General features: G+C 37.1%; 1 protein-coding gene across 3 annotated transcripts in view; it reads right to left on the bottom strand.

Annotated features, from left to right (window-relative positions):
- Positions 1-22500, bottom strand: part of LOC115224821 (glutamate receptor ionotropic, NMDA 2B-like) — a 743429-nt gene that overhangs the window by 83511 nt on the left and 637418 nt on the right. For all 3 annotated transcript variants that reach the window (XM_036513846.1, XM_029795750.2, XM_036513847.1), the window contains 2 exons: positions 20757-20895; positions 8353-8542 (listed from right to left, as the gene is read on the bottom strand). In XM_036513846.1, the coding sequence (XP_036369739.1) occupies positions 8353-8542; positions 20757-20895 (329 nt within the window). The remainder of the gene's footprint in view (positions 1-8352; positions 8543-20756; positions 20896-22500) is intronic.

Genomic DNA, 22500 nt, shown 5'->3' with positions numbered 1-22500 from the left:
AGGACAGAATTTGACTCCGGCGTCAATTGAACTAAGAACGTAAATAGTCAGAAGATGAAAGCATGGTATTTTGTTCGACGCTCCAACCATTCTGCTAGCCCGCTGTGCCTATTGTCTCTTATGCTTTGGAATAAGTAACAGCTGAGCATTGTGGTCCATGTAATCGAGTAGTCGCCTGCCACCAAAATTTATTGGCAGAAAGAATTATTATTATTATTATTATTATTATTATTATTATTATTATTATTATTATTATTATTATTATTATTATTATTTAATCTGCATGTTTGTTACAGTCACTCGCCGGAAACAGCGTTTTACAGTTCATATCAAACGAACTGAACACAACGCTGCAGTTAAAAAAAAAACTATCAAAAAAAAAAACACAGTTCCCGTTTATATGCTTGTTGTTTAGTCTCAAGTCAGTCCTGGATCAGGAAGCATATGGCAAAAAAGCATTCCAAGAATGACCACCCAATGTATCTGTTCAAACTGGACTAAACCGAATTTGCAATTATGGCTGTCCTCTGAAGGACATGGGTGTACCTTCTCACTGATCAAAATATTTGAAATATAATGTGATAGCGTGTGATTTGAAATAGATGCGGCTGCTGTTTATTGTAGATCAAGAGATCTCTTGTACGTTCACCCGTTGATTCGCCTTTAAGTGGCACTCCGTTGGTTTCAATGACGAGTGTTCCGCCAAAAATCGAACTTACGATCGTGAACCAAATACTCTAACATTAAGACATGCACCTATGCAGTTCTGCTACGATACGTATATATGAGTGGTTGAGTAAACCATCTACTGGTTTGCATCATCACTTGGTCCTTGGCGCATTTGATAGGGGCCAACCTGTTGAGACTTTGTTTTCTTATAAAATGACATATATTTTTATATTCTTTTATTTGTTTCAGTCATTTCATGCCTTTTGTCGAACAAATCGACTCCAGCACTTATTCTTTGTACGCCTATTACTTATTCTGTCGGTCTCAGTCGCCGAACTGCTAAGTCACGGGGATGTAAACACACCAGTATCTGTTGTCAAGCGATAGTGGGGGGGGGGAACACAGAGACACAAACATATACATACATACATATATATATATATATACGACGGGCTTCTTTCAATTTCCGTCTACCAAATCCACTCACAAGGCTTTGGTCGCCACGAGGCTATAGCAGAAGACACTTGCCCAAGGTGCATTGTAGCGGACCTGAACCCAGAATCATGTGGTTAGGAAGCAGGCTTCTTACCACGCAGCCACGCCTGCGCCTTATAATGGGAACAACTTATAAACAATGGAATATTTGATTGGCTGATTGCCACTCTGTTCAACCAATAAACTGTTATGACCACACATATATACACATACAGATACGCACACTTTCACACGCAAATCCGAAGTCATACACACACACACACACACACACACACACACACACACACACACACACACACACACACACACACACAGAGGCAATAAGTTCAGTATTAACATACATAAGCAGATAAATAACTAAAGTTATTCTGCACTGCAGTAGTCCATGCAATTTTCCTCCCCTTGAATCTAAAGGCACGGACACCCTCTAAATAATTCCACGGGTTCTGCCCTTCATTCTTGTATTCAGTCAAAACAGAGATATAGATAACTTGACGGGTTAATGGAAAGAAATATGTCTGAGAAAATATTCATAATACGATATGTATAACTAACTATGCAATGACTGATGGCCGCAACTTTTACTTTGTGACAAGCACACACACACACATAAACACACACATACACACACACGCAAACACACACACAACCACACACAACGTCTGTTACTGATACGCTCAAATATGTACGCGTGTGAATATATACACACACGTAGTAGGAAATATATTCATTGTTCCTACACACGGAAATATAATCTTAAACATACTTAAAAACAAGACATGTAAGTATATATGTGTATAGGCATATATATATATATATATATTATATATATATATATATATATATATTATATATATATATATATATGTATGTGTGTGTGTGTGTGTGTGTGTGTGTGTTTGTGTGTGTGTATTTAAATATATATATATATATATATCTATATATATATATATATACATACATACATATGTATATATATATATAGTATATATATATATATATATATATATATATATATATATATATATATATATATAACAAAAGACAAATTTATAGTAACAACTATGAATTAATAACGTAGAAATCAATAACAACAGAGACATTCGACCAAGGAAAGATCTACCCTACCCCTACACACCACCACACACACCACACACATCACACACATCGCATAACCACACTTGCATATCAGAGTATAAAGATTATAATGTAATCATATCCGCACTCTTTTCATTTGTGTCTTGGTTTAATGTTATTCCTGCGAAACCTTTGTAATAACTACACACGGCAAACCTTTCCTTAATTCTGTTAATTATTAAGCTTGACCACATCCTCATTATAACGATCATTATCTCTACAGCAGCACTTTGTAGTGGAATATTTTAGTGCCTAGGTTCCTTAGTTTAAATACCAATGTCGTTCTTTGATTTTTGTGTTATCACAGAAGAGTTCACTGGAATTTGATGTTCTCTTGATTGTGACATGGACAAACTAGCACGCAGCTATGTGCGCGTTGAAGACATAATTATTAAAAAAAAAAAAAAGATTTATCTCAATCCAAAGACATATTTTACTTCACATCAATAATGACTGAGATCAAATACTCAGACATACCACCCGCAGGAAATATTACAGTCAAATCTATCATCGTTGATTTAGCGGAACAATGATGAGGTTAATTTCACTTCGTAAGCAGAAACGGATTTCTGACTGGGGACATTTCTTGGTAATTTCCCAACATTGTAGACCAGGGTTGGAAAATCGTTTCATATTTGAAGTCCACATTGAATTAGATGTATTCTAATATGGCAGCAATAAAGAAAATTATATTACAGAGCAATACAATTATGTTTTAAAAAAATACAAAATATAGAACTACTATAAATTTAAAAATAAGAATTAAAAATTGGATCTGACCTGTAAACGACTTTTTAAAGAATTTAGAAATATTGGATGTATTTATTATCTAGAGGTGCACGAAGCAGCCTCTTAGCTAATCAATATAGACATATAGATGCGAACAGTTGTAATTAAGACATTTTTGGGGATTCGGACACTGAAAGACATTCGCTGCCGAAATTGTCGCCGGAGAAAAGAAGCTCCTTACAAATATTATTTTATGTAGTATTATGTACTGTTCTGTTAAGGTAAGATCAACAAAAATATATTCAATCCAGTGAGAGATAATGTTCCCAGTATAGAGATAAGAACTACTAATAGCTTCTTGCTGTTAAGACACGTAGACATACAGGATTTTACAGACTACCTTGTGTATTCAAGCAATCTCTGAGCTCCAGTCGTTAGACTCTAGCAATGCTGGATCACAGCCCTGAATGACTTTGTTGATTACATACATCAACGCTAGTACTTATTTTAAACCTGAGATTTATACTATAACTACTTATGATTAACCACTATGTTATGGGGGATGTAAACTATCCATCAACGCTTGCAAGCTTAAAGCCGCAGTTTGGAGAAATCTCTGAAATAAATAATATTCTTTGTAATCGTATGTACTAAATGTCGCAGGAAAAAAGAAAAAAAACAACAACAAAAACAAACTCTTTTAGTAATTGAAATTTCTTTGATTCTTGTCGGAAGTAAGTAAAGTATTTGACGGCAATTGTTATCATGTCTTAAAGAGAAAGGCAAAGGTAATTTCAAGATATTAGGAATAAATTTCACAAACTTATTTAGCTTTTAGGTAAAGTATTCTTGATCGTTATTTATGAGCAAGGAGGACAGTTATGAGCATGTTTCAATCTATTAGATCGAATCAGATTATCTAACCGACGCTTTCGACCAGTGGATAGACTTTTAAAATAAATGCCGGCTACAAACGCAGACATGGCTGTGTATCTTCTTGGTTTTGTAAATGAATTTGATAGACGGACATTGTAGGGAAGGCAATCGTTTTAATTACTCAGTGTAAGCAGCTGGTGACCTTCATGTAGTAAAACACACACACAAAATAAGGGAAGCACAGTCGCACGACTGAGTTGAAGGCAGATTTACTTCTGCCTTTAGAGCACATAAAGAAAACGGTGTTGTAGGAATGTACACAGCACTTGTACTACAGCAGTACTATGCATAGCTTAAATACTGAGATTGAAAAGCAGAGGTTAATTATGCCTACCTAATCTAAAAAAATATATATATTTTGTATTTTATGCATAGTGATCAGAGTAACTTTCATAATTTTATTGAATTTAGTGCATATTTTGCCATATAAGGAAAATGTTGCTCTCGATCTATTTTATTCAAGGTAAGCACTGCCTGCCTTGCCTACCTAGGCGGCACGTCCCTGATATATACATACACATACACACACATACGTGTTTGTGTGTATGCACGCACGCACCACACACACACACACACACACACACACACACACACACACACACACACATATGTATGCGTGTGTGTGCATTTTCGTTCAACGCCAAGAAGTACTGTCTCAAAGAAGATTGAATGCCTTGTCAACCGTACTAAATCGTCAGCGTCCAAACAGCAGCGCCGAATGGCCTCATTGCAATAAATCTTTATGATTATCGAAATTTTCATAGCTTACAACATTTATAAACACTTGTCAAAAATGGCCTAGCTTTATTTCAAGAGTATCTGACTTGTCTTAGACTCAAGGAAATTCAAAAGTTCCGTTAAATTCCGTGCAGAGCTGGGCACAGCAAGCGATTTACTGACTACCATGCGATCTACTGCATTATCATTGCTGTTGTCATTCTCGTTTAGTCCCAGGGTTATTCTTGATCATTCAGATGTATACCCAAATGTAGTCTAACCCGAACATTCGCACCAGCTAGAGTAATCAAAAAATGCATTATTCAATATGCCATCGCTTTCTTTTTTAACATGGTTATCTTAGGGTTTTATATGAATGACATTTGACTGCTATTTCCAGCTGGTCAAGTGACCGCATAGAACTTCCTTGGTTGACTTCGCTCTCGCACTCTTTTTTCTTAGCTATATGTTCTCTCGCTGAATGCAGAGGTTGAATAATTCAACACTGTCGCTGTTATAAAAGAAGAAAAATGAATGCTAATAGAGATTCCATTGATCCTTAAAAGCCTTCAGATTTATAGCAGAAAGGAAATAAAATACCATGAAAGTGTTGCCTTTATGAAAAGAATTAATGGCACAGGGTGATGTGAATTTAATTCAAAGTAAAAAAAAAAAAGCCCGAAAATAAAGTGAGGACTTGTATTCTGTGTTGGCAAAAATTAGTTTAAAAAATATCAAATATAGGATAAAGTTAATAACGAGTGCTGTTAGACGAGAATTCTAGATTATTTAGGCAGAAAGTTTCCCGATTCCCCGGAGAATAGTTTTGTCCAATACGTTAGTATTCTCTTATTTCCACAACACATTAGAATTATTCGTTCAAACAAAATAACTTAACATAAAAAAAACGAAAGTAAAATAAATGAATTTACAATGACCTCAACGAGAATCGCCATCGATTAAAAACCGAGATTCGTCAAAAGCTACCGGTGTTTTACTGCAGTTGGTTATAAAAAAGTACCGTTACATGAGAGCTAACATAATTAATGAAGCGATAAAAAATGTTTAATCAGTTCAAATTAGACTTGTAGCAAATAGAAAAATCAGTGAATTTAATGATAATTCTTGTCCAGATAGTCAGTGGGGACAACTATGTAATGGAAAATATAATGACTTGCAAGATAGGAATATGGAGTTTTCACTAGCAATAAAGTTAATGATTTATAAAGACAAGAAATGGGCATGTTTTTGCTTTAACATGCATGGTGTTGGTGAAAGGAATTGCTTTTGTTGCGTGGCAGAATGGGTTCAATTTAGCTTTGACATCATCGACACAGAGAAAGTGACAAATGAACAAATCTATAATGACCTTCCTCAACTGATCAATAGGATAGTAGGGAAGCTGTCTGTATGTTGACGGTCAATATCTGTGATACGCAGAGTTGTCGACTAATCAAATTATCCTCTGGGAACCGGGCCAGTGGACGATGAATCATGGTGAAGAGCCTAGTGGAGGATAACGGTGCTAGATATAGGCCCCTGATAATAGGATATAATATGTGAAGAGCCCGTCATATTGCCCGACATAAGTGTAAGTTGTAGTCCACACCTGAAGAGTAATATTATTGTCAAGACAACAAAGCAGCGAGATGGCAGAATCGTTACTGCGCTGAGCAAAATGTTTAGCGGCATTTCACCCGTACTTACATCCTCAGTTCAAATTCCACCAAGGTCGACTTTGCCTTTGGTAGTGGGGTCGATAAAATAAGTACCAGTTGCGCACTGAAGATCGACGTAACTACCTCAACCACCGAAATTGCTGGCTTTGTGCAGAATTAGAAACCAATATTGCTATCAATGTAAGGCATCTGCTTCAACAGGAAAACGTACCCTTAATCATATACCCTTCAAATTCACAAAAATTCAAATATTCAGTGTTTATACCAGATTTCAAAGTGTTTAATGTAACGGTTTCCAACCTATAGGTTTCCACCCAAATCGAGTCACAAAATATTCTGAAAGCGTAGCGAAATATTTGAAAAAGTTTTGCAAGGCATTTATGGATTTATGGATTTTGGTAAAAGTAGGGAAACTTGGTATATTGAATCAAATATAGATGTACCTCACTATAAAGTATGTGTGCGTGGCCAAGACCTAGCAAAATATCTATAACCTAAGTATGTTTCGCATTTGAAATATTTGCATTGGGGAAATAACAAATAGAAAATTTATAAACAAGCATAAACTCTGGTGGATGCACATTGCGACGGACCGGCGTCCCGTCAAGGTGGGGAACCTATACGCCAAGGAATCCGGAAAACCGGCCCTTATGAGCTGAATATTTGAATTGTTGTGAATTTGAAGAGTATATGATTAAGGGTAAGTTTCCCTGTAGCGGTAGATGCCTTACATTAATAGTAATATAAGCGCAGTAGTAACTGTGTGATAAGTAGCTTGCTTACCAACCACATGGTTCCGCGTTCAGTCCCACTGCTTGGCACCGTTGATAAATGTCTTCTACTATAGCCTCGGGCCGACAAAAACATTGTAAATGAATTTGGTAGATGAAAACTGAATGAAGCCCGTCGTGTATATATATATATATATATATATATATATATATATATATTATATATATATATATATATATATATATATGTAGTTAAAGTTAATCCAAACAAGAAAGCACAAAAAAACACAACGCGAGGACGTGGAACAAATATAGTATTATTGGACGCTCAGGAAAGAAGGAGGGTTTAATGTTTCGAGCGGAGCTCTTCGTCGGAAACATAGGATAGCAAGACAGAGGAAAAAAATCGCCAACGGTACACACGAGGTCAAATTTTGAAAAGCATATATATGTATATGTTTCTTGTCTGTGTTTGTCCCCATAACTTAGCGGTTCGGCAAAAGAGACCGATAGAATAAGTACTAGGCGTACAAAAAATAAGTCCTGGGATCGATTTGTTCGACTAAAGCCGGTGCTCTAGCATGGCCGCAGTCAAATGACTGAAACGAATAAAAGAAAAAAGACTGTCATAGGAAACGCTTACAAGGCATGTGTCACAAGACAACATTTACTGTAAACAAAATCTGAGAAGTATTTCTCAGAGGAAAGAATTAATTGTTAAGTGGATCTCAGTATTAGAATAAAACGATCACACTGGCTCTCCGTCGGTTACGACAACAAGGGATCCAGTTGACCCGATCAATGAAACAGCCTGCTTCTGAAAGTCACGTGCAAGTGGTTAAGCTCTGCACAAACACGCGTAAAATTAAGGTAGTTCTCGCAGAGGTTCAGTGTGACACAGAATGTAACAAGGTCGACCTTTCGAAAATAGATGCTATTTATTTTTGTTAGCCTGGTGGACTGTAACAACGAGAAATAAAGTGTCTAGCTGAAGGACACAATGAACTCATGACCGTACGATTGTGAGCCGACCGCCCTAACCACTAAGCCACGCGCCTTTTACAAAAAAAAATATATATATAAATATTTAAAAGAGGGTTATTGAGTTAGTAAAAGTTGAAGACCCACTTGTTCGAAGTATCAAATATATAGACACAACTGAATTATAAAACGTGTGTACAGATAGTAATTGTAAGTTTAATAGAAAAATAATGCAAACAAGTGTTATTATAAGCAAAAGAGACATAAGTTTGATTTACCTAGAAAGGCAGTTGGTGAGACAGCTCCTTCTCGAATGGCCACAATAATGGTGATGCCTGTTTCCAAAAATGGTACGGTGAAGTCGACGGCTTTACTACGTTCTGGAGTAATTTTCATTGAAGTCATGATAAAATCTGCTTTATCGTCCAGTATGGATCGCACCAAACCGTTCCATTCTCCGTTAGTTTGCTACAGATATAAATAAAAATCATTTATTATACGAATAATATCAATACTGCCCTAAAAATAATCAACGCTATATGGAGAGTAAAAGCCGTTAATATTATATTAAACATTGGGAGTATAGCAGAGCATCCTGAAATACGTTACGTTTGCAGGACAAGATCCAATGTCCAATATTATTGGAGAGGAAGTGTAATGATTATAATTCTTGTATTTTGTTTGCTTGTATATGATATGAAAATCTAATCTTTCGCGCAAAACTAAAATAGACTTGTTCAGAGCTGCAGTTAGAACAGTTTTATTTTATGGTTCAATAACATGGACACATGCAGTTCCCATGAACAAAACTCTAAATGACACGTACGCGAGAATGCATCGAGCTGTTCTAAATATCTCGTTGCATCACCACTTGAATAATAAAGTTATAGCAAGTCATTCCATATATCACAGAGACAATACGAAAGTACAGGCTGAGATTTATTGGTCACTGCTGACGTAACAAGGAGATAGAAACTGGAGATCTCTGGCATTCTTTTCATGATAAACGGGGAAGAGTAGAACAGCAAAAAACATCAATCAGTTGCTAGAAGACACTCGAATTCATTATCGAAGAGCTTAAAACGTCATCGATGACACACAGAAATGGAAAATACGAATCAGGAATGCTGAGAAACTGTCGATCCACTAACACGTTATCTTGCAGAAATCAGTTTTAATGGAAGGTTTCCTGTATACTCCTGTGACCGCCCATATCGAGCGGAACTTCGTTGAAAGGCATTCCATATGTGAGAATCCCTTGTTTCGTTTCAGATATAGTATAAGCTGGAATATATTATCCAAAATGCGATTTATTATTGAAAGAATAAGGCCTCATTTGGGGGAGGTTTCACATCCGCTTCTAACAGGATGAGTTATGGCGTAGAGGCTTTTGTCGTGCTTTCGTTGATAATATACTTAAAATAGACGTATGAGTCAATGAGAGATTTGTTATTTAAAATAAACAACACAACTAGAAAGAAGGGTAGGCGAGTGAAATTAAAGCCTCATTATCAAAAGAGTTCTATCCATGACCTTCCCAATTTTTAGCCAAGCATATTGTATTTAGGACTGAATTATCTTATAATTCCAATCTCTCAAAGTCATGGACACAACTTCTTCCAGACTAAATAATTCAGATATACGATAACAACAGACTGATGTAAGGAGATTTAGCTGCTATTTTTTGAAAGTCGATGGAATTGTTGGAAGCTCCTTCTTTAGATCGCCATTTATATAATCATTCCTCTACGATAACGTCAATAATCGTAACAGAAGTAAACTATCTTAACCAGGAGTGATAGCTACGTCGATCGTTGGGAGTTTAGGTTTACTAAACAGTCAACGAGAGAATATTTACGCGAATATCTAAAATATATTTGAGTTTCAATGTGTATCTTCTCCACCATAATCCGGGATATTGATGCTGCATTATCAATAATATAGCTGGTGATTTTATAATCTATTTAAATTCTTACAAATACTCACAAAACGTTCTTATAATTATATTGTGGCAATAAAGTTTAGAGAAATTGTGGATACATCTAAAGTGTAAAGGGGTTAGGCAATATAGCTTTCTCTTGTAAATGCATTAGCTTAACATACACGCGCACACACAAAACCAAACATACTCCCGCACACATACATGCACACACAAACACACACACACACACACACACAGAACCAAACATATTCCCGCGCGCACACACACGTATACATATATATATGTATATATATATATATATATATAATATATATATATATATTATATATATATATATATATATATATTATATATATATATATATATATATAAGTAGATATATATTCATGTATATATATATATATATAAGTAGATATATATTCATGTATATATATATATTTATACGCATACATACGTTTATATATATATATATATATATATATATATATATATATATATATATACACATACATACATACTACATACATACATACATATATATATATATATATATATATATATATATATATATATATATATATATATAATATATACATACATGTACATAGATATATTTATGCCTTGATAGATATACACACACGTTTATATATTTACTGGTATCTTTCCAACTATTCGATGATGATTCCTACATAATAAAGTTGCTAACGCGTTTGCTAACATGATTGCTAACATAACATCGTATAGAGAAACTATAAAAGAGAAAATGAAAAAAAATAAAACTCTTAAAATTAATGTGCGAATATACTAACTCTTCAAAAGTTAGTTTTGATGTACTGCCGGTATTGAATTAAGTTTAGTTTTATGCAGTTTTACATAAGACATGATAAGTCCAAAAGGCACGACTTCTAGCTCCAAGCTTCTGACCTCATTATGGAAATTCTAAAGTTCTCCATTGCAACAACCAGCACCTAATTTCAAAAAGCTAGACAGATAACATGTATAGTTCAATTCTGAAGAAACGAAGTCATGTTTTGTTATTGTTGCTGTTGCTCTTCTTCTTTTTATTATTATTATTATTATTATTATTATTATTATTATTATTATTATTATATTATTATTATTATTATTATTATTATTATTATTATTCAGACGTGAAAGAGGTTAGTGTCATTATGCTCATTGAATACCCTGCCAGAATAGACAATGTGATGGGTGTTGCTCTATTTCAAATTAATATGTTGGTTTTGGAAAAAGTTTGGAGTAAGGTTACCTTATATATATATATATATGTGTGTGTGTGTGTGTGTATGTATGTATGTATATATACATGCATACAGTTACATATATGCATGTATATAAGTATAAGTATGCGTATATATATATATATATATATATATGCACACACACACACACACCACACACACACACACACACACACACACACACATATATATATATTAGAAGGAATAAATGCTGCTGGTGTGAATTTGTTTATAATGGATCTCAACTTATCAGACTGTGACCCGCAAACAAGTGACCGTCCTCTGCGGCACATGTGGAATGAAGCAGTCAGTACCAGGGAATGAAATTTCAACAGACCACTCCCCCACATGCCTTAATAACGATTTTCTTCCTCTTAGTCAGTCCATCCAGCATTGCCCTTCCTCTGCCAGATCAAAGATTATTTATTAAAGTCAACCATTGCTGTTACATAGTATTGACTCTATCTGCTAAATTTCATAAACTCTTGCTTTGTGTCATTACATATCTCTCAAGAATGGATTTAATATTATCTGTAATGTATCCGGCGATAGGTTTTCTCGTATTCTTTGGACGAATTTCTTCACGTTTATGGGATTATTTTCGTCGGCAAATTGTTTCCAGATAATATTAAATAGGTCTCTGCATTCAAGGTTCTATTTACTAGGAAATAATCCAGTGAAACAACTTTCTGCATACTCCAGTGTTGGAGAGATCTAACGGTAGAATGCTGTGGCCGACCCTGTCAACGTACTTGTAGTCGATATACAGGATCAATGCTTGAAACATCTCCCGACACACCCCGAATACCGTCGACGTAATTCTAAACTAGTGTTAAGCAATTTCTACCACAACGAAATCCATGTTTGTTGGGATCTGAGAGATTGGTGTTCACCTGCAAGTTAGAGCTATTTTTGACCTCATTACACTTTAAAATGAGAACTTATCAAAGCAAGACAGATATGTATAGTTAAATTCTGAAGAAACGTAGTCTTGTTTTGTTATTGTTACTGTTGTTGTTGTTGTTATTATTCAGACGTGAAAGAGCATAGTGCTCGTTATGCTCAGTGAATGCCAGAATAGACAGAATAATGGGTGCTGCTCTATTTCAAATTAATATATGTTGGCTTCGGAAAAAGTTTGGAGTTAGGTTACCTTATATATACGAGGGTGAGTAAAAAATGTAATGCCATTTCGTTTAGGACAGGTATAATTACCATCACAGGAACATGTATCATATATCAAAATGACGCTGGACCTCTGTGGATCACATCCCTACTTCTCAACATAGTCACCATTTCTCTCAATAGCAGTGTTCCACCTTCGAATGAGAGCATGTATCCCTGCCCCGTAAAATTCTGTTGACTGTTCTTTGAGCCACTTCCTCAATACAGTTTTCACTTCCTCGTCAATGGAATAATGTTTGCCTCTCAAACCCTCATTCGTGGCTCCGAAACGATGATAGTCTGAAGGCGCTAAATCTGGTGAGTGTGGAGGTAGTGAAGAAACGGCTCAAAGAACAGTCAACAGAATTTTACGGGGCAGGGATACACTCTCTCATTCCAAGGTGGAACATCGCTATTGAGAGAAACGGTGACTATGTTGAGAAGTAGGGATGGGGTAATTATATCTGTCCTAAACAAAATGGCGTTACTTTTTGACTCACCCTCGTATATAGCTTTGAAGACTATGATGACACATTGATATAGGAAGAACTTTGGGAAATGGCCTGTGGCTAATGATTTTTTCAGAGATAACCTAGAAGTGATGTAATATGTTGCCGGCATTCCTTTAGCATTGTGCGTGAATGTGTGCGGAGTGCGTTCGCATGTGTGTATGTATGGTTGTTTGTATGTATGGTTGTGTGTATGTATGGTTGTATGTATGAATGGTTGTATTTATACCTTCATTATTTGTTTTTTGATTGGTATTATTCCAAAGAAGCAAGGTGCTAGTTTCTAACAAACAAATAAAAAGTATTCCATGAGCAGAACTAGAATTTGGATAACAACAGCCATTATTGAACTTTAGAAGCGTCTTGCAAGCTTTTAGAAGACTTTTACATCGTTTCTTACTTCCAGATTGTATCTTTAATGTGTGTGTGTGTTTATACTTTTTTTATTTTACTTGTTTCAGTCATTAGACGGCGACCATGCTGGGGCACTGGCTTGAAGAATTTTAGTCGAATGCAATGACCCCAGTACACAATTTTTTGTTAAGCCTGGTTCTTATTCTATCACTGTCTTTTGCCGAACTGTTAAGTTACGGGGACGTACCACACCAGATGTAAAGCAGTGGTGAGGGACATACACAGGTACAAAAACGCACAAACACACAGACAGGCACACACACACATATATATATATATATATAGACGTAGTTCTAAGCAAGATGTTTGGATCACATTTACTACTACATATATCATAATGCTTACCTTATGACATGCATATTTGTGTATATATGCGTGTATATATTTAGGGAGGGCAAGTGAGTAAATATCAGAATGTAGAAAGAATCATAGGTGGAGTGAGTACCCAGCTGTCATACTCTTTATTTCGGATATGTTTCTTTTTCAAACCATCAAGCAATAAGCGGTGACTAATTCATTGTTTGAAGACTGACAGATAGTGACTCGCAGAAGAGGTGACTGACAATTCGGCTCTGTGAATATGATTCTCTCTCTCTCTCTCTCTCTCTCTCTCTCTCACTCTCTCTCTCTCTCTCTCTCTCGCTGACTGTGTGCTAAGAAGCTTACTACCCAATCAAATGGTTCCGGGTTCAATCCCACTGCGTGGTACCTTGGGCAAGTGTCTTCTACTATAGCCTCAGGCCGACCAAAGCCTTGTGAGTGGATTTAGTAGATGGACACTGAAAGAAGCTCGTCGTATATATATATATATATATATATATATACATATATTAATATAGGATAAAATTTTTTGAAAACAATTTTATCAATGGCCAGCATATTAAAAATACCTTTAATGGTTAAATGTATAAACAACTTATAAACAAGGGCAAAAGAAATAAAATTCTAATGCCAAATATGCCGAAACTAGACACATTGTCCATAACCATATATGTGTATATATATATATATATATATATATACACAAAGAAACAAATATGTAGTTGTATGTCTGTGTTTGTCCCCCACTATCGCTTGACAACCGATGCTGGTGTGTTTACGTCGCTGTAACCTAGCGGTTCAGCAAAAGATACCAATAGAATAAGAATAAGTACTAGATTTGCTAAGAATATGTCCTGGAGTCGATTTGTTGGACTAAAAGAGGTACTCCAGCATTGCCACAGTCAAATGAGTAAAACAAACAAAAGAATATGTATATATATACACACAAATACACATACATACATACATACATACATACATACATACATACATACATACATACATACATACATAGGTACATACATACATATCTCTTTTTAAATCCTATATTTGTTTCAGTCATTGGACTGTGGCAATGCTGGAGCACCGCCTTTAGTCGAGCAAATCGACCCCAGAACTTGTTCTTTGTAGGCCTAGTACTTATTCTATCGGTCTCTTTTGCCGAACGGCTAGCTTACTGGGACGTAAATCCAGCAGCATCGGTTGTCAAGCGATGCTGGGAAGGGGCGGGCAAAAACAAACACACACATATATACATATACATATGTACGACGTGCTTCTTTCAGTTTCCGTCTACCAAATCCACTCACAAGGCTTTGGTCGGCTCGAGGCTATAGAAGACACTTGCCCAAGGTGCCTACAAAGAATAAGTTCTGGGGTCGATTTGCTCGACTAAAGGCGTTGCTCCAGCATGGCCAGTCAAATGACTGAAACAAATAAAAGAGTAAAAAGAGATATGTATGTACCTATGTATGTATGTATGTATGTATGTATGTATGTATGTATGTATGTATGTATGTATGTATGTATGTATGTATGTATGTGTGTTTGTGTGTATATATATACATATTCTTTTGTTTGTTTTACTCATTTGACTGTGGCAATGCCGGAGTACCTCTTTTAGTCCAACAAATCGACTGAACCCGGAACCATGTGGTTGGTAACCAAGCTACTTACCACACAATCACTCCTGCGCCTACGCACTCCTATATATATGTATATATATATATATATATATATAAATATATTCCTTTACTGCCCACAAGGGGCTAAACATAGAGGGCACAAACAAGGACAGACAAAGGGATTAAGTCGATTACATCGACCCCTGTGCGTAACTGGTACTTTATTTATCGACCCCGAAAGGATGAAAGGCAAAGTCGACCTCGGCGGAATTTGAACTCAGAACGTAAGTGCAGACGAAATACGGCTACGCATTTCTCCCGGCGTGCTAACGTTTCTCTCAGCTCACCGCCTCCTGCCAGCTCACTGCTATATATATAGCGTTAAGCAGTGATGTATCGCTGTCAAATATTTGAGCTGTTAACAAGTCTGTATATATACACACCACTGCTTAAGGTTGTCACCTCGTACTTTATTTACGGCGAGTAGTTGAACAATGCAACCAGCCATTGAACGATATTGACGGGAATATCATAAGAGAGACCTGTGCCCCGTGTAAGTCCGCAGCGTATACATTTCTGGTCTCTGCTACGGAAGAGTAGATAACTACTCCGAAAAGCATGCATCCCACGGTCTGGTTAGTGGCGTCTGTGAGCTGATTCGGTGTATTTACACCTATTTGCCTATATGGAGGTACTTTCTCCATGGCAAGATACACTTCATGTCTTTCTTACGGTTGCGTATGTGCCTCAAACATATTTGAACTGGTGACAAGTTTGTATATATATGTGTACGTATTTACTTGTCCATCCATCCAACCATCCATCAGTCCGTCTGTCTGTTTATGTATGTGTATGTGTATCCATTTGTATGTCTATCTATCTATCTATCTATCTATCTATCTATCTATCTATCTATCTATCTATCTATCTATCTATCTATCTATCTATCTATCTATCTATCTGTCTGTGTGTCTATCTGTCTGTCTGTCTGTGTGTCTGTCTGTCTGTGTGTCTGTGTGTCTGTGTGTCTGTGTGTCTGTCTGTCTGTTTATCTATCTACCTATCTATCTGTTTATCTGCTCGTTAGTCAGTCCATCCGCTTGTCCGGCTGTCAGTTCATGCCTGCGTATGTATGTATGTATGTATGTATGTATGTATGTATGTATGTATGTATGTATGTATGTATGTATGTATGTCAGGTCACTTTCGAGTGCTACTGGTAACATGTAACCCAGTACAACCTTTTGCATGGTTAGGTCGTCGGCAACTAAACCGGCAACCCCACCAAGCTTGCTTGGTGAGGAGGGTGTTTACTGGATACCCTGCGGGATGAAAAAGAAAACCCGTCAAAGGGCGGGGGAACTCTTGAGAGTCAACGGCCATCCAATAAATGCCTTAAGGCTATATCATGCGCGGGGAAATAATCGGACTGAATACTCGATCGTGCGGGTAAACCATTGGGAGTGAAGGACTCTCAGCCTTTGTTAGGGCATCCTTCTAGGAGAAGGTAACTCAGGTAACTGGGATAACTCCGACATAAAACCTGCGGCTCAGTGCTTACCGATGATGTTGAATTGTTCTTCTTTTCGGATTATGGCTGCTGTTTCTTAGTGAGTGGGATTGACTCAGTGCACAGCCTTTTCTTCTTGCACAGGCATTGCACGATAACAACATTGATTAAGCTTCGTGCAATGGACATAATATAACGAGAGGGCAGCCACCATGTATGTATGTATGAGCCAATCAATCTATGTATTTATGTAATCTATCTATCTATCTATCTATCTATCTATCTATCTATCTATCTATCTATCTATCTATCTATCTATCTATCTATCTATCTATCTATCTATCTATCTATCTATCTATCTATCTATCTATCTATCTGCCTCTATCTGTTGCTGTCAGCTAAAGAAATTACCTTTGTCGACAAACATTTACTAATATACATGCATGTCACCTTATCAAAGTACCTGATGTCATTACACACACGGGCTGACCAATAACTTCTACGGATAATTTACTAAACGGAAACTGTGCGGAGGTTTGTAGGATGTACGTGTAAATGTGTGAATGCTTATACGTATATGTCATAGTGTATGCGTGTGCGTGCGTGTGCATATGCGTGTGTAATTATATATATGTGTAGGGTGCGTTATTTTATTAGTGCGTATGTGTGTGGTTGATCTTTCAAACGAACGGAAGATCTCAATATATCAGCTAATACGTACGTGTTCACGCCCACATACATACTCACACACACACACACACACACACACACACGTATATACATAAATATATATATATATATATATATATATATAACGGGAAGCTTTATGAAAATAAACAAAAGACGAAGGCAGGTGGAAAACAAACGAACAATTGTATTAGTATGGCGCTCAGGAAATATAAATAAAACAAGTCTTTAACGTTTCGAGCCTACGCTCTTCAACAGAAAGATACACAGAGAGAGAAAAACACAGAAAGAAGGAGAGAAAAAAAATGCGTGCAGTAGCTAACGAATCAACATGGCGATCTGATTTCGGCCAGAGGTCAAAGATCAAACATGAGACGCGAGAGCGAAATAAGGGGAGATAATAGGGTTGATAAATGGGTTGAGGGACCAGCTAAAAGTGCGTGGGAGGGGGGTCTGGATGTGTGTATGTATAGGGTTGGTGTATGTATTAGTATGTATAAGGGTGTGTGTGTGTGTGTGTGTGTGTATGAGAGAGTATTAGTGCGTAAGATTGGTCTGGACGTGCGTATGTATGGGGTTGGTGTATGTATTAGTATGTATTAGTATGTATTAGTACGTATTGGTATGTATAGGTGTGTGTGTGGTGTGTGTGGAGAGTATAAGTGCGTATGCGGAGTCTGGACGTGTGTATGTATAGGGTTGGTGTAAGTATTAGTATGTACTAGTATGTATTAGTACGTATTAGTATGTATTAGTTGGTGTGTGTATTAGTATGGCACATCATATGTGATGTGATGTGTAAAGTCATGTGGTGTAGTGAGGAGAAGAGGGGGAGGTGGAGAAGAGGGGGGGAGAAGGGGGGGAAGAAGAGGGGGAGGAGAAGGGGGAAGAGGAGACGATGGGGAGAAGGAAGGTGAGGAGGGGGATGAAGGAGGAAAGAGGAGAGGGAGGGGGAGGAGAGAGGGGAGAGAGGGAGTGAGGGAGCAGAGGGAAGGGGAAGAGGGAGGGAGAAAGAGGGAAGAAGGGAAGGGGAGTAGGGGTGAAAGGATGAAGGACTGAAGAAGTAGGGGTCGGGGTAGAAAGGATAGGTGAGGAGGGGGAGAGGGGGGTTAGATGAGGAGGGGGGGAGAGAGTTGAGACCAAATGGCGTATAAGAGCGAAGAGAGAAGATTATTCCTCCTGTCACGGCGCAAACGGGAATCCGGATGGCCTCTGTGTAAGGACAAACCGAACACAGATAGGTGTTGCAAGGAGTGACCGGTGGAGCGGAAATGGCGTGAGACCGGTGTGTCGTTCGCAAGGTGGATGTCACGAAGGTGTTCCGCGAACCGGTCAGCCAAGCGGCGTCCCGTTTGTCCGATGTACAAGGAATTGCAGAGAGAGCAAGAGATGCAATAGATAATATTGCTGGAGGTGCAGGTGAAGGAGTGGATGATGGGATAGTTCGATGGTGGGTGCTAGTGAGGCGGGTGGTGTTGGAGAGGTAAGGGCAAGTGCGGCAACGTGGGCGGGAGCAGGGGAACGAGCCGGGTTGGGAGGTAGGGTCAGGGAAGGAGCTATGGACCAAAAGGTCTCGAAGGTTGTGGGCTCGTTTGAAAGAGGGGAGGGGTCGGTTAGGGAAGAGGTGTGAAGTGGACGGGTCGGACTGGAGATGACGGAAAGCTCGAAGAATGGTGCGTTGGAGACGTAGGGTCGTGGGGTGGTAAGTGAGGGGAAAAGGGAGGCGGGAGACTACAGGGCGGGTTCGGGGAGAGAGAGCAGATACACGGTCCACGGACCGTGCTCTGGCAAGGGCGGTGTGGATAGTGGTGAGGGGGTATCCACGTAGGGTGAAGTGGTGAGCCATACGTTGAGACTGAGTCTCAAAGTCATGGTCGTCACTACGAGCCTACGTAGACGGAGGAATTGGGAATAGGGGATGGAAAGCTTGGTGTGTTCTGGGTGGGAGGAAGAGAAGTTGAGGTATGAGTGTTGTCTGTGTGTTTGTAGTGATGGAGGTGGTAAGAGTGGAGTGAAGAATGCTAACCGAAATGTCGAGGAAGGAGACAGAGGTTTTGGAGATAGTGGAAGTGAAGTGGAGGGCGGATGGAAAGATTGGACAAAGAGAGGAAGGAATCTAGATGTTCGCGGGAGAGTGAGGTGGCACCGATAATGTCGTCAATATAACGACCATATAGTTCAGGAGTGGGACCAGTGAAATTAGAGAATATTTGGGCCTCGAACATATGTATGTACACACACACACATATACGTATACTACATGCATATATACACATTTACGTGTGTGCTTGTGTGTATATAAACGTAGATGTGTATATGCATACATATAGATATTTATATATAATATATATTATAATTTGACATACACGAAAACTTGTACGTTTGTATGTGTTTATATGTGTATGTATGTGCGTGTGTTTGTTTATATGTGTGCGTGTGTTTTGTGAGGCCTTTGATCTGATAGAAGCAGAAGGTAAAGTCAAGGTATGTGAGTCTATAAAACCCACGATAAATATAAACATGAAAGAAATGAGAATTACAACATATATATATATATATATATATGTATATATATATATATGTGTGTGTGTATATATATATATATATATATGTGTGTGGTGTGTGTATATATATGTGTGCATGTATGTATATATTCATATATTATGTATATATGTATGTATATATATATATATATATATATATATATATATATATATATATATATGTATATGCTTGTATGAATGTCTGTATGTGTGTAAGTTTATGCGTATATCTATGTGTATGAATGTATATGTACGCATATGTACACATATATATATATAAGCATATATTAGATATGCTCATACATTCATACATACATAACTTCATACATGCATACGTACATGCATAAACACGCGCACAAATACATATATATTTATATATACATATGTGTGTTTATGTATGTATATATGCATACCATCACAAATGAGTGTTATATGAGATATCACATCATAGCAATGATATCAGATTTTATTCATATATTTATTTATTTGTTTTTTTTTTCTATGACAGGCATGATTCAATATTTCATTGATCCGTAATATAAGGTACGGCGTATACATCAGCGGTGAGTTCATAGAAAGAGAAGATATTACTGAAATATAATTGAAATTCAATCATATAGTCATACAGCCATTCTACTGAGTTATGTTGATCAATATCACTATAATCTTACCCTTGTATATAGATCGATATCAGTGTAATCTTACCCTTGATCCCCATATGTGGTCTTCTACTTCGAAGAGCTCAAAATCAAATCCTATGCGTTCACTGAGGATTCTAAGAAGATCGATGCTAAGACCAACACAGCAACGGGGTATTGTCTCATTTGTGAATTGTCGTTTCCCACTGCAATGACAAAGAAGAGCAATATAATTAGTATTTAATCATATGTACGCACACAGATTGTAGCAGTTAACATCTACAATATACATATATACATGTGTGTGTGTGTGTGTGTATGTGTGTGTGTGTATTTGTGTGTTTGTATATGTATATATTTTTGTGTGCATTTGCGTATGTTTTTATATATGTATGCATATACATACATACATACATACATACATACATACATACATACATACATACATACATACTTACATGCATACATACATACATACATATATATACATACACATATATGAATGAAAGAAGTAGAAAGTCCTCGGTACAGTATTATATATTTGAAAAAATGAACAGAAATGTTTTTTCTGGCAATATTTCCCCTTTAATAATTAGATATTTATAAGTTATTAGGTGTTTAACACCTAATAACTTATAAACATCTAATTATTGAAATGGAAAAATGATAAAATAAGAAGCCATAGTCTATTCACTTTCTCATATCAGCAAAGCCATTTCGATTAATTTTTGTCATATATATGTACGTGTGTATATGTATCTATCCTGGGGCTATAAACTACAGTAGCATCGTGCCATATATATCAGCCACATTTAGGTGGCAAATATACTTCACGATATGTGTGTGTGTGTGTGTGTGTGTGTGTGTGTGTATACCGAGTGCGGTGAATAAACTGTCGTCGAAATTATGCAAAAATGAAAATAACACAGACATCTCATTTTAAAAGCTATCTTGAAATACTAAAGGGAAATTTATTCAATTAAATCGCCATTGGCTTCAGACACGGCCTCCAGACGGCTTCGGAATTTCCTGCAACTCTTCTGGACGTGCAGAGTCCTGTTGCCAGACATAGGGTCTTCCAGCAGACCCCCTCTTGAACCAAGGCAGAACTACCTCATCGAGGCACTTGATGTAGGCCTCTTCGTTGAGTCTGAGGCTGTATGAGAAGATGAATGGAGGCTCAACGTCGCCGTCACTAGTGTATATAGCAAACATCTTGATGTCGACTGGATGTTTATTAATCTTGGTACATGTCCTCAGATTGCACTGTTCTTAGATTGACATCCAAACACTTTGAAATGTTTGTATTGGAGTTTCCCGCGTGAATGCTAAGCAGTACAGCACGTCGGTTTCAAATTTCTGGCAGAATTGCGTCATGGTACTGTTTTTCTCTCAGACGGTGTCCCCTACTAAACTGTGTAGTTCACAAAATCAAAAACAAACGACGCACATGCGCGAAATTAAAAATATAAAATGGCAGCAATTTACCTATCGCTCCCTGTATATATTGTAAAAGGTGGCTGATGGAAATTTGAAATAGTGTCTCTTTTCATGGAGTATGAATTGTCATGAGATTTCAATAACAACCACATCATCATCTTCATCTTCAACAACCACAACAACAATAACAACAACAACAACAACAACAATGACAACTACAAGAAGCGATTAAATCCTAAGGATACTCGCAGTAGAAATATTTATAGTCCGTTAAAATATTTTATGTACAAAGACAGCTTTGGAGGGAGTTTCAGGTAGAATTCCGTGCGCGACTTAATCTTAGTCAAATTGGAGACAAATTTGAAGCGGGT

Source organism: Octopus sinensis, linkage group LG2, assembly GCF_006345805.1.
Source record: "Octopus sinensis linkage group LG2, ASM634580v1, whole genome shotgun sequence".
Lineage (NCBI taxonomy): Eukaryota > Metazoa > Mollusca > Cephalopoda > Octopoda > Octopodidae > Octopus > Octopus sinensis.
Note: the sequence above shows the minus strand (reverse complement) of the source record. Positions and strands in the feature narration are given on the sequence as shown.